Source organism: Aethalodelphis obliquidens, unplaced genomic scaffold (genome assembly GCF_003676395.1).
Source record: "Aethalodelphis obliquidens isolate GAN/ISIS:26980383/991018 unplaced genomic scaffold, ASM367639v1 scaffold5, whole genome shotgun sequence".
In the NCBI taxonomy this organism is placed as follows: Eukaryota; Metazoa; Chordata; class Mammalia; order Artiodactyla; family Delphinidae; genus Aethalodelphis; species Aethalodelphis obliquidens.
In genome coordinates this window covers 11131454-11145167 of record NW_020837949.1, presented here as the reverse complement: position 1 = coordinate 11145167, position 13714 = coordinate 11131454, and the positions used below count along the sequence as shown (strand labels likewise).

The 13714-nt window shown below is 38.8% G+C and overlaps 2 protein-coding genes across 2 annotated transcripts; both read left to right on the top strand.

Moving 5' to 3' along the window:
• Positions 1 to 401: 401 nt before the first annotated feature.
• On the top strand, positions 402 to 1607 carry LOC113617990 (olfactory receptor-like protein OLF3). The gene is given in 2 exon segments (XM_027101671.1): positions 402 to 665; positions 667 to 1607. Coding segments are annotated over 2 exon segments (933 nt in total). The 3' UTR covers positions 1336 to 1607.
• A 10807-nt stretch (positions 1608 to 12414) lies between these two features.
• On the top strand, positions 12415 to 13443 carry LOC113618531 (olfactory receptor-like protein OLF3). The gene is given in 1 exon segment (XM_027102755.1): positions 12415 to 13443. A coding segment is annotated over 1 exon segment (942 nt). The 5' UTR covers positions 12415 to 12501.
• The last annotated feature ends 271 nt before the right edge of the window (positions 13444 to 13714 follow it).

The window sequence follows — 13714 nt, the reverse complement described above, 5'->3', positions numbered from 1 at the left end:
TAGTCAAAGAATCCAGAAGTAAAAAAAGTAAATTAAAAAGAAAACCTGTTCATACCTATTAGGTTCCATTCAGTATGGATTCTGAGATAGTAAGGAGGGAAAAACCGGTGTCTAACAGGGAAGTAAACAAACTCCATGGTTAGGAGTTGGCTTTAAAGAAAAAATATCATGTTTTACAGTTTATCTTTTTAACTCAAATAAGCATTTTAATGAAAACATTTCTGCTTAAGGAAGCTTCTCCTTGGATCTGTTGTTTCCCAGAAGGAGACATACAATCTGAAAAACCACACCACTTAATATTAGATGGCTGTTTGGTCTAAGTGACCTTATAAGGTCCTCTGGCACCTTACGTATCTAGTTTTTTTGATTTATATAAACTTGGGTTTGGTCTTCAGAAGCTCATGGGCAGGGAAGACCAGACATGGATGAGTGAGTTCATTCTGCTGGGACTGTCCAGCTGCTGGGAGACTCAGGTCTCCCTCTTTGTCCTTTTCCTGGCCATGTATCTGATGACTGTGCTGGGGAACTTCCTCATCATCCTCCTTATCAGACTGGATAGCAGGCTAAACACACCCATGTACGTTTTCCTCAGTATCCTGTCATTTGTGGACATCTGTTATATCAACATAACTGTCCCCCAGACGCTCATTCACTTCCTTCTGGTCAGCCCAGGAGTCTATCCCATTCTACAGCTGTGTGCTTCAGCTGTTTATCTCCTTGGCAATGAGCAGCACAGAGTTCTTCCTGCTGGAAGCCATGGCTTATGACCGCTGTGTGGCAGTGTGCCGTCCACTGCACTGTGCAGTCACCATGCACGGAGGGCTGTGCCTGGGGCTGGCTGCTGGCTGCTTGCTGGCTGGTTTCATGAATTCACTGATGCAGACAGTCATCTTTCAGCTACCTCTGTGCCATAAGGTTGTTCATCACTTTGCCTGTGAGATGTTGGCTGTGCTGAGGCTGACCTGTGTGGACATCTCCTTCAACAAGGTCATGGTGGCCATCTCAGGATTTCTGGTGATCATGCTTCCCTGTTTTCTTGTTCTGTTCTCCTATGGTCGTATAGTTGCTGCGATTCTGTGTCTTCATTCTGCCCAGGGACGCCACAAAGCATTTGGGACTTGCGCCTCTCACCTCATTGTGGTTTCCATGTGCTTTGGAACAGCCATCTTCACATACTTGAGACCCATGGCTGGCTCCTCAGCAGAACAGGAGAAGATGGTCACCCTGTTCTTTGCTGTGGTGACCCCAATGCTGAATCCCTTAATCTACAGCTTGAACAAGGAAGTGATGAGCACCTCTAGAAGAGTGTTGGGGAAACTTAGTGACAAAGGGTAAAGATTCATAGAATTTCTCCTTCCCTCCAACAGCCCATAGAACGACATTCTAAACAAAGAGAAAATGATGGACATGCCCTTTCTTCTCAGATTTTCTCATAAGGTAGATCATGGTGAACAAGTTTTTCTAGACTGACTTTCCACATTCATCCACATTTTGACCTGTTACACATACGGTAAAAAAAAAAAAAAAAAAGCCTTTAATTATTAAGCTGCAGTCTGCTGGATAATCTCTCCTCCTAGACTTCATATGCCCCCTTTTACTTTCATATACTTCCTGCCTATTCCCTCAGAAAATGAAACATAATCAGTAAAAATTTTCAGGGTGAGAAGAGCCACACTTTGTTTCATGACCCCACCCATCACCAGCAATGTTGCTTTGAAAAAGGTACTTAACACCACTGACCTCTAGTTTCCTCAACTATAAACAGAAGTAATAATATCCAGTGTGTGTGATTATTTTGAAGATTATAAATTATCTATGTAAAATGCCTAGTAGAGTGGTGCCATAGGGTAGGTATTCAACTGTTTTTTAAAAATAGCTTGTAGGACACAATTATAGCACTACACATTATGCAGAGTGACTCCCAGTGAATGTTTTCCTTGTGCTGTGGCTCTAGTAGATCACTGTTCTGTGTCTGCTCCAGGTAGCCACCTTACCCAGAACCACGGCATCTGTCCACCCAATTTATTATCTCTCCATCCATCCATCCACCCATTCATTATCCATTCATCCATCCAACTTTTCTGTCTCTATCTATTTATCTATCTATGTATTTTTTAGCTCCAAGCCAGACAAGACCTTTCTCATGATCTCCAAACACATGTATCAAGGCTTGCTTAACTCCTTTCACTTACATTATATGAATCTCATTGATAACATAGTTAAAATAGAGCTGTTGTTCTTGCTTCCTCTATCCCAAGCTGTTCCTTTCCTGTTGCCCCAATACACCTTCACTGTTTTAGTAAAAGGATCCATCATACATCAGAGTAATTCTTGATTCCTTTATTTTACACCCTACCCAGCAATAGAGTCCATTAGCTTGTCAACAAAATATGTGATCAACTGGTCTCTCTGTTTCCACTTCTGCTTTCTACATTCTATTCTGCACACAACAGCTTTAATTTTTAAAATTATTATTTGTTTTGTGACTTTATTTTGTAAACTAAAACACAGGCAGAACACCGCACTAAATAAATGTGTAGCTTAGTGAATTATTGTAAGACAAACCCTCTTGTAACCACCACTCAAGTAAAAACAAAACAAAACAAAACAAAACAAAAAACAGTTCTGCCAGCTACTGTAGCAGTCACTCCATGTGCCCCATCATAATCACAACTTTTTCCCAAAAGTAACTGCTCTAGTGACCTCTGTAGTAATCACTGTCTTGCATTTCTTTATGGCTGTATTATTCAAGCAAACATCCCTAGTCACTGTCACTGTAGTTTAATTTTGCCCATTTTTTTCAATTTGATACGCTTTGAAATCTCATTAATCTATAGGTCCCCTCCAACTCTTTCTTTTCCCTACAATTTATTTGAGTGACCTGGGCCATTTGATCTATAGAAGTCTCCTCTATCTTAGAAAATAAATCAAGTCACATCCTTTTCCTGCTTAGAATAAAATCCAAACTCCACAAGTACAGGACCTAACTTGGTCCAGCTGCCGCCTGCTTCTTCATCTGCATTTTGACTCCTTCCTCTCTCTGCTCTCATGGCACACTGCTTGTCTAACAAGGGTTGGAAGAAAACGGCTAAATCTCTATAAAAGGAAAATTTTTTTAACAAGTCATAGACATTCATGGAAAAAATAATTGTAGACCTGTACATTTTTTGTATGTGAAATCTGAGACTTATCCAATGTATTAATAATTTACTAATAAGCACTAATAAATTTAGTAATAAATAATTCCTTTCACTGGAAATTCTGAATCCTATCAATTAGCATCATGAATAACTGGGCTCAAATTTCTGAGTAAAATCTCAAGAGTAGAGATGTTTTGATCTCCCAGTTTTACAAGGAGAAAATTCAAGTTTCTACCTTGGAAAGGGCAAAGTATTATATTCATCAGTTAGACTGTAAGGTTCTTGAGAGCAAGGGCTATGCCTTTTATCTTATTTGTGTTCCCAGTGCCTTAACAATGCTAATAAATTCCTGCCGATTGATTTACTAATTGAAATTTTCTTTACTATTCTAGAGGTTGCCTCTTACGAAATATATGAAGATAATGCATGTTGGAATTTAGTATAATAGTAAATAGGCTTTAAAAAATCTCAGGCTCAGAGTTAATTGGTTCATAATACTGTTCAGTAGATGAGATATTATCACCCATGCAGGCTTCTTTTATTAATTAATTCTGTTTTATCCCATTCTTTATTCCTCAACTATTCTGATATGTTTAATGCATATAATGATGTTTGAGAGTACATTTATGTATTTAAAATATAAACTACTCAGACTGTATCTTAGTTTTTTTTTTTTTTTCCTCAACACTATATTTTTAAGAATGATACATATTGCTAGTCTATTACTTTTAACTGTTCAGAGTAATCCACGGTGTTCACCATATTTTAGCTATGGTACCCAGCTCCCTACCCCCACATATAGCCCGATGGTGAACATCATAATACATGTGCACTTAAGGACCTGTGAGAATTTATTTAAGGAATATACACAGGAGCCAATTGCTAGGTAATGGATAATGCTCTCCAGAATGGCTTTATAAGTCTACACTCGTACGTCAGTGCCTGACGGCTCTTATCCATCCACAGCCTGCACGTTTTGAATTTTTCTAGCCTAAAAGATATAAAATTGTCTTACTTTGCATTACTCTGGTAAGTAATCAGTATGAACGTGTCTTCATATGCTGAACTTCTGATTTGTCTGCCTTCACCCAGCACCACTCTATCCATGCCTTCCCCGCTTCAATTCGTGGTAACTCCATCATTGCAGTGATTAGGCAATTTCCCAGTCTTTCTCTCATAAATTGGCAAGAGTAGCCTGTTGTCTCTATTTTCAAAATACATACATAGTATGATCACTTCTCAGCATCTCCACTCTTACACCCCAGTGTGAGCCGCCCTGACTTCCCACTTGGGTTACTGCCATTGCCTGCATCAAATTTCCCTGCTTCTATTCTTACATCCCAGCACTCAGTGATCCCTTTAAAACAGAACTCGAATCACGTCCTTCCTCCTTATATCCCAGCACTCAGTGGTCCCTTTAAAACAGAACTCGAATCACGTCCTTCCTTCTTTCAACCATGCAGTTATTCAGAATTCAATCCGAAGTATTTACAATGAACACAGGCTTTTCTCCGAACTATGCCTCCCTACCTGGAATGCTGCTTCCTCAGCCACTTCCTCATCTCCTCCAATTCTTCATTTAACTATCATTACTGCCCTATTTGATGCTGCAGACTTTCTCCTTGCCCCCTACTCCTGTTCCCTCTTACCTTGTTATTTAGTTTTTTCCAAAGAACTTATCTTTTCTAACATATTTGCAGTTAACTCATTGTTTAATGTCTGTCTGTCATCCCTCCACTGCCCCCAGAATATAATGTAAGCCCCTTGAGAGCAGGGCTCTTTGGTTCAGGTAAATATATGTACCAAGAATATAGAATAGTGTCTGTCTTACAGTCAGCACCAAATAAATATTTCCTGAGTGAACCATATTGTCAGCCTTTTGGGTTTCTATTGCTGGACACTCTGTGTTCATCTTCTTTGCTCATTTTTCCTTTGAGTTTTCTACCATTTCCTTGTTGGTGTGTATATGATAAATATGAATCCTTTTTGGTTATAGCCATTGCAAATACATACCTCTGATCCATCGCCTCTCTGTCAGTTTTATTCATAGAGTCCTTTGTTGAATGAAAAACCTTCATTTTGATATAATCCAAATTATCGCATTTTTGTCCAATGATTTATGCTTACGAAGTTTTGTTTTTCTAAAAAAAAAAATCCCTGTATCTAGGTCATAATATATTCTGTGTTATTTAATTAAGTTTTATACTTTTACCTTTCACAGTATTTCTTTAGTTTATCTTTAGTATTTTAGTATTTCTTTAGACATCTGCTTCTACATATGTTGTTAAATATGGATCTAGTGTTTATGTCCATGTGTGGTCCATTTATTAAACAGTCTATTCTTTATTCAGTCATTTTAATAACTTTCATGTACATTAAGTTTACCTATATATGGGTCTGTCTTTGAATTCTATTCTATGTGTTCGTTTGTTCTTGCACCATGTAATCCTGTTACTCTACTTCTAAAAATTGAAGTATAGTTGACATACAATAGTATATCAGCTTCAAGTATAAAACATAGTAGTTTAACATGTATATACATTACAAATTGATCACCATGATAAGTCTAATAACCGTCTGTCACCAGATAAATCTATTACAAATTACTATGTTCCCAATACTGTTCATCACATTCCGTGATTTATTTATTTTGTAACTGGAAGTTGGTACCTCTTAATCTCTCTTGCCTATTTTCCCCAACCTCCCACCCCTCTTCCAATCACCAGTTTGTTTTCTTTATCTGTTAAGTCTGCTTCTGTTTTTTTTTGTTTGTTTTGTTTTTTTAGATTCCACATATAAGTAAAATCATTCAGTACTTCTCTTTCTCTGTTTGACTTATTTCACTTAGCATAATATCCTCTAGGTCCATCTGTGTTGTCACAAATGACAAAATTCCATTCTTTTTTATGGTTGAGTAATATTCCATTGTGTATATAGCTATATATCACCTCTTCATTATTTATTCATTTATCTGTGGACACTTAGGTTGTTTCTATATCTTGGCTACTGTAAATAATGCTGCAGTGAACATAGGAGTACATATATCTTTTTGAATTAGTGTTTTTGTTTTCTTCAGAAAACACCCAGAAGTGGAACTACTGGACTGTATAGTACTGTTTTTAATTTTTTGAGGAACCTCCACATTTTTCCATAGGGTTGCACCAATTTACATTCCCACCAACAGGAACTGTTGTTGATAGCCATTCTGACAGGTGTGAGGTGATACTGTGGTTTTGATTCACATTTCTCTGATGATTAGTGATGTTGAGCATCTTTTCATGTGTCTGTCGGCCATCTGTATGTCTTCTTTGGAAAAATGTCTATTCAGGTCCTGTGACCATTTTTTAACAGACCTCTTTGGGGTTTTTTTTTTTTGATATTAAGTTGTGCGATTTCTTTAAATATTTTGGATATTAACCCCTTTTCCAGTATATCATTTGCAAATATTTTCCTTTGTTCAGTAGGTTGTCCTTTCATTTTATGATTTCCTTCATTATGAAAAAGCTTTTTAGTTTGATGCAGTCCCATTTGCTTAGTTTTGCTTTTATTTCCCTTGCCTGAGGAGACAAACACACACAAAATATTGCTGAGACTGATGTCAAAGAGTAAACTGCCTATGTTTTCTCCTAGAGTTTTATGGTTTTAGGTCACCAGAAGATGCTTTTGTCACCAGCTCCCAGAATAAGCCCTTCTCTGGGGCAATGCCAGGTAGTTGAGCAGAGGATGAGAACAGACTGGGCACTCTGACATAGACAAGGCGTACAGTGGAAATCTCCCTTCCCACTCCTGGGAAAGGAAAATGGGGACTAGAGGTGCCACTGCACAGCACTTAACATCCTCACTAGAGGGTTTTCACAGAGGAGGTTGTACTTTTATTAAAGGTTCCCAATGCTAAAAATCCCTAAGTACAAACCAGGATATGAAAGATCATCTTCCTTAAAGTGAAGGGAAAGGTGAAATTGCTAAGGTTACAGGATGTGATGGTAGAATTCCAAACCTGAGAGCAGCCCAATAATAAGCAACATCTGTTTAGGGATTGGCATAAAAAACTCTCCCTGTCCAACCTCGGATTAGATGATGTAGCATGGAGCATCTCAGTGGTCCTGTGAGTTGCCTGGTCCAGGAGCTATTGCTTAGAGGAACGTGGAGATGGATGAGTTGGAATGAGAAAGTTTCGATTTAATCTTCACGGTCCTAAAGTGGGATAAAAATTCCCACCATCCAAAAGTGTTATCACTGAAGACTCAGACACACTTCCCTTGAGAAATTAAAGTTTGGCAAGCTCCTTCCCATGCTCCAGGGACAAGGAAACAAAATGTTCATTTGCAAAGTTGAAATGTAGGTTAGGGTGTTAGATGCAGAAGTGACCAGACAGAGGGAAATGGAAAATAAAAGAAATCTAATAAACAAAAAATAATTGGCCCCTTGAGGTTTTATCACTAAGTTATAAAAAGTTACCTGTTCCAACTGCACTTGCTTCAAATTCCATAACTTTCCCAGCCCTGCCATCTTTCCAAGGCACAGGATGGCCTCCTCCATTCTCCAGAGGTGAGCCAGGCATTTTCAGTCTTTCTTCATCACTTATTTAGCAACATAAATTGTGAAACCAGGTTCCTGTGATCCATGGCCTCTCCTGCCATACTCCTCAAACCTAAGAGTATGGTGGCTTGATATATTGGCCTCTAGTAGAAATTTATCCTAAAAAATATGTTCTGGCTCTTCAGATTATGTTTGTGAGTGTACAGCTAAGTAGGTTTGCAAAGGAGCTTGTCAACAGCTTGAGCGTGAGTGAGTGTGCTTATGTGTGGGATCCGAAGAGGACACTATGGAAAGTGTTCCTCTGAGTGGAGAGAACTCCTGGCTCTCTCCTCCACCTGTGTAATGATTTTGGCTTAGCTACATGGCCACTCAACAGTTTTCCTCTACCTTTGGTGTGACTGCCAAGTGACCTGGAAACATAGCCCACTCTTTATGTTAGTGCAATAGTAACTGTTTACACAGTAGGGGATGTATTGGCACTATTTATAAGCACTCACCACTACAGAGAATAGATTCCAAGTTCCCCGTGGGAGACAGCTCAGAAGGGACAAATCTTCCCAACCAGATAAAACTCATACCTTCAGACCAGGACCCTTCGTCATGTCTCATCTCTTACTTGTTAGGGATATTTTTGGCTAGAGAAAACTATCCTTAGGTTCAAATCTTCTTTTGAAAGCTAATTAAAAAAAATAAGCACTCGATTTATCCATTTCTGTTAAATTGTTTTTTTTCCTTATTTTCCATAATTAGAGCCCTTAATTTTCTCTTATAAGAGGAAGAAAGAACTTCCTGCCATGTATCCATTATAAGATGTTGTGTTTTCATCACCATATGAGACACAAAGTAGAAGCATGATCACCTTTTCAAATTTATGAAAGAGGCCAGTTAATCACATACGTCATGAAGAGAGTCCCTAATAGGGGTGATGGGCTGTGTTTCTTTTCCTTATGTTGCTGATGTGGCTTGAAGGCCAGACTTCAACTTCATAGGTGAGTGAGAAGTACCTACTCTGGTCCACCATGACTGTGAAGTAAATGGATCAAAAGTAGGAACTCAATTAGTCCTCTCGATATGTCTTCTGATTTCCATGTTAGGTGAATCCACAACCTTTAAAAAATGACTGTGCTATACACAAGGTCTGCTATGTGTAGGAGCAGGATGATTGATGTGCCCCAGGCTATCAGATAATCCTGTTTACCTGCTGACTCCTCCATGGTCTAGTCCTTTTCCCATCTGTAAAACAGAGCTAATAAGCCAAAGTTCAGAGTGTTGTTGTGAATATTATGATACTATATTATATTAGTAGATGTATAAAGTAGTATGATGCCTAATACAGAGTAAGTGTTCAGCAAATGAAGTATTTATATCAACTCAGTATAAAAATAAGTGTAATTATGATTCTTATTTCTTCTCTTACCATCTTTCCCACTCCAGTGGATTTTTGCACTCTGGGCAAAAGTGTTTCAGGAGCTTGTTTGTTTTCTTCCTGCCATCTGTCTCCGAAATAATAGACAAGACTGAGAACATTTTCTAAAACTGAACCTTCCATTCAGTGATTCACAGGGCAATTGACCTGTTAAATTATTTGAAACAGTTTTACAAAGAAACAGGTTTACTTTGACTTTACACATCACTTTTTAAAAATATCAAATGTACTTTATTTAAAAAAGACAAAATTGCTTGCAAGTAATGTGTCACTTGGAAATTCACTTGCTTGACTTCATTACTGAGCAAAAGCAACATGACTTTAAGCACAGATACCCTTTTTTTGGGATATGGTTTGGAGATAGGTAAAAAGACACCATTTATATTTTTGTTGTTACATTGACTTTTAAAAATTGACATTCGTTTGAGTCCTGGTTATAGAAGTGTAAACAGTGTAAATGAATCTACCGTTAACTATCACTGTCACATCCATGCTACCTATCTGCACATATATACCTGCTGATAAACCTGGAAGAGTTCCTGCATCACAGTTATATTTGAGCCCCGGGAGACAGGCCTGAACATACAACGTAGGACAAATCACTGGTATTCCTTTAAAGAACAGGTCACAGTAGAAATACTTCTTGGAAACAATTCATCCACTTTGGTATGTTTTAGGTTTTATTAGTGATTTACATAGTTGTTTATTTAATTAAATCATAACATAAAGCATTAAACACAAAATATTAATTTCTTCAATATCTATGTTGTTAGCAATTTTGAAAAAAATACACACATATATACAGTTGACCTTTGAAACATGGGTTTGAACTGTGTGAGTTCACTAATACGTGGAACCACAAATATATGATATATATACACATCATGGCCATCTATAGCCATCATGATATTAGGTGGGGAAGGAGAAAGTAAAAAGAAGAGCAAACACTTCCATGTGGAGAAAATATAGTTCAGATGCTTAGATGCAAAACTGATATCCCCAGATAAAGTACTTATAATGAATTTTCCAGAAAACTCCCTTGTCTGTCACAATGGGCCTGATGACTCTCTCAGTCCAAATATTCTGAAAACTGCAAGCATAGGCAGCCATATATTGGGAATAAAGTGAATGGATGCGGAAGGATGGATGGGTCTTGCATTTAGCTGTATTTTATAGTGTGGTCTCTAGCTATTGGTAAATCTCTAAAAAGCATTGGAATGCCAGAGTCCATTTACATAGGAATAGGAAAGCACTGTAGATATTACCAGTCCATATTTTTATCATGGCTTGAAATGACTAGGAAAATTTCCAACAAGTATAATGACAATAATTTTTATTCCAGTGTAAAATGTAGCAGAACAAAAAGAAATTGATTTATAAATAGGTAAAATGCAAAATAAAATTACAAAGAAGGGAATGCACAATAATTAAGACTAGGCTATTGGTTTGTAGCTGTGAGGCTGACAAGCTGTTAATTTTCAACATTCTAGAAAAAAACTCATTCTTGATTATAAACTATACCTATTTGTCATCAAGAGTTTGAATTCTTTATCTTTTCATATAGTGAAGAATATTATTTATATCTTTAAATATTGTGCATTTCTTTGCCAATGTTGCAGTTCAGTGTCTTGTTCCAATCAATTTTGGTGTAAGTGACTGAATGCTTTCAGTGCAAGGCCTTGAACGTGGTATCTGACATTGTTTGATCATTTCGACTAATTTCTGTGTGATACTCAATTTCTGAAAGCTCTCTTTTTAATAGTTCCTTGACATTTTGGACCTTATTCAAAGCAATATTAAATTCTGAATATTTTATAACTAACCATATGATAATAAACTATAATATTAAGTCCTCCAACCATCTGTGTTACAAGTGGTGTGATCTGCAACAGTCATTCTAAAAGTTTTTATGCTGAAACTGGAAACTTTCAATAAGTGTGATCTGCTGTCCATCTATAATTATAGCATGAATAGTACAGAAGCCATGGGAATAATTCTCTTCACGTGACTCTTTCATGCACTGTCACAGGATGGTCTCAGAGACCTCAAACTCCCATCTGTGTATTTGAGTTATGGATCACTTATTTCTTTCTTTAAGTGAGCAAACATAAAAGAAATTTTGATTTTGGGTCAAAAAACTACTACTGTCTCTGTCGTCATGTTCTGTAATTAAGACCTGATTTTCTATCCTTCTGCCTTCTCTGCTGAGGACTGATCCCTGTTATATTGGGAAATAAGTTGTCCCTTCCTTGAGAAAACATTATTATTAAGTAATAACCTGACATCATTACATGCTTTATTAAATTTCCCTTGGGGGACATAAGAGATAAACTTTAGCAGCTCTGTATACCTTCTCTTCATTCAGCCTGAGTCTTGAAGTTGGCCATCCTGGGTTGATCTTGCCCACCTGGGCCACTGGTATGAGGTGGGTGGAGAGGAGGCCTTCCACCTGCCACTCTCAAATTAAAAGGGCAAATTACAGAAAATAAATTCAAAATCACTTAGTAATAAGAAGTATGAGAATATCACTTAAAACATTCAGGATTTCATGGATACAGTTCATTAAGGAGGGGTGAGTAGAGTTGTGTCTGAGGTATCCAGAGTAAACAAAACAAGAAAGTCAAATGGTATAGAACAGGGCTTCCCTGGTGGCGCAGTGGTTGAGACTCTGCCTGCCAATGCAGGGGACACGGGTTCGAGCCCTGGTTTGGGAAGATCCCACATGCTGTGGAGCAACTAGGCCCGTGAGCCACAACTACTGAGCCTGCGCGTCTGGAGCCTGTGCTCTGCAACAAGAGAGGCCGCGACAGTGAGAGGCCCGCACACCGTGATGAAGAGGGGCCCCCGCTCGCTGCAACTAGTGAAAGCCCTCGCACAGAAACGAAGACCCAACACAGCAAAAATAAATAAATAAATTTACTGAAAAACAAACAAACAAAAAAACGCGCACACACACACACATTTTAAAAAAAATGGTATAGAACATCATGTAGAATTCAGAAAAAGTCATGTGGGCTAAAGAATGTCGCACCAGAAAGAAAGAAATTATCCCCTATAATAACTACTAAATTGACTAGGATTTTGTCTGACCACTTCATTAATTTCTTTCCTCCATTTAAGAGCAGATGTTTAGGAGAAGAAATTATCTTCCAGTAAATTGAATTTCAAGAATGTAACTTTTTTTCTCCTTGATTTCCAGCTGCAAAACTGGGTCCCATTGTGTTCTTCATCTACGGATATGTTCAAGCAGAGTTTGGATGATGATTTGGCCGAGACATTCAAGGAGAACTTTAAGTTCAGGTGGGTAGGTTCTCCCTGTGGTCTAAAAGCCACCTTCCAATTCTGATTTTCCTTAATTTGTTATTTTGACATCATTAGTTCAGTCCGGAGAAACTCATGGGCCAGGGAAATAAAACGCAGACATGGGTGAGTGAGTTCATTTTGCTGCGGCTGTCCAGTGACTGGGGGACTCAAGTCTCCCTTTTTGTCTTGATCTTGGCCATGTACTTGGCGACTGTTGTGGGAAATTTCCTCATTCTTCTTCTGATCGGACTGCACAGCAGGCTTCATACCTCCATGTATTTCTTCCTTAGTGTTTTATCTTTTGTGGACCTTTGTTATGTAAACAGTTTTGCCCCACAAATGCTGGCCCACCTGCTCTCAGTCTAGAAGTCCATCCCATTCCACAGCTGTGTGCTCCAGCTCTATGCACCCCTGGCATTGGGTGGGTCTGCGTTCTTTCTGCTGGGAGCCCTGGCCTATGACCGCTGCGTGATGGTGTGCTACCCGCTGCACTACACAGTCATCGTGCACAGAGGGCTGTGCCTGGGGCTGGCTGCCGGCTGCTTGGTGGCTGGTTTCATGAATTCACTGATGGAAACAATCATCACCTTTCGGCTTCTCCCGTGTCACAGTGTTATTAATCACTTTGCCTGTGCGACCCTAGCAGTGCTGCGGCTAGTCTGTGTGGACGTCTACTTCAGCGAGGTCATGGTGGTTGCCTCAGTATTTCCGGTGATCATGCTTCCCTGTCCCCTGGTGCTGCTCTCCTGTGGTCGTACAGTTGTTGCCATTCTGCGCATTTGTTCTACTCAGAGACGTAGCAAAGTGTCTGGGACGTGCGCTTCTCACCTCACTGTGGTTTGCGTGTGCTTTGGGACTGCCATCTTCACCTACCTGGGGCCACGGTCAGCCTCCTCAGTGGAAGAGGAGAAGACGGTTGCTCTATTCTATGCTGTGGTGGCACCTATGTTGAACTCCTTGATTTACAGCTTGAGGAATAAAGAAGTTACGGCTGCTCTCTATAAATTTTTAGAGAAATTCAGAGATAAAGGGTAAAGACTTTAAGAACTTCTTGCTATCTATTAGCAGAATCAAAAAGGAGATCAGATAAGTGAAGGTGGGACTGCCACACTCACACTAAGGAAGACTATTATGGTCAGACCCTCGCTTTCAAATGAAGAATTCCTCCACGTGATTAATGGCTTTCCTTATATATAGGCCAATACCAGGTAATTTACATGTCAGTGATTCAGCAGAGGGCCTTTTTTTAGATCATCTTCTCTCAGGTATTCAGTAGTATTTAGACATCATCTGCCTATTTAAAAAT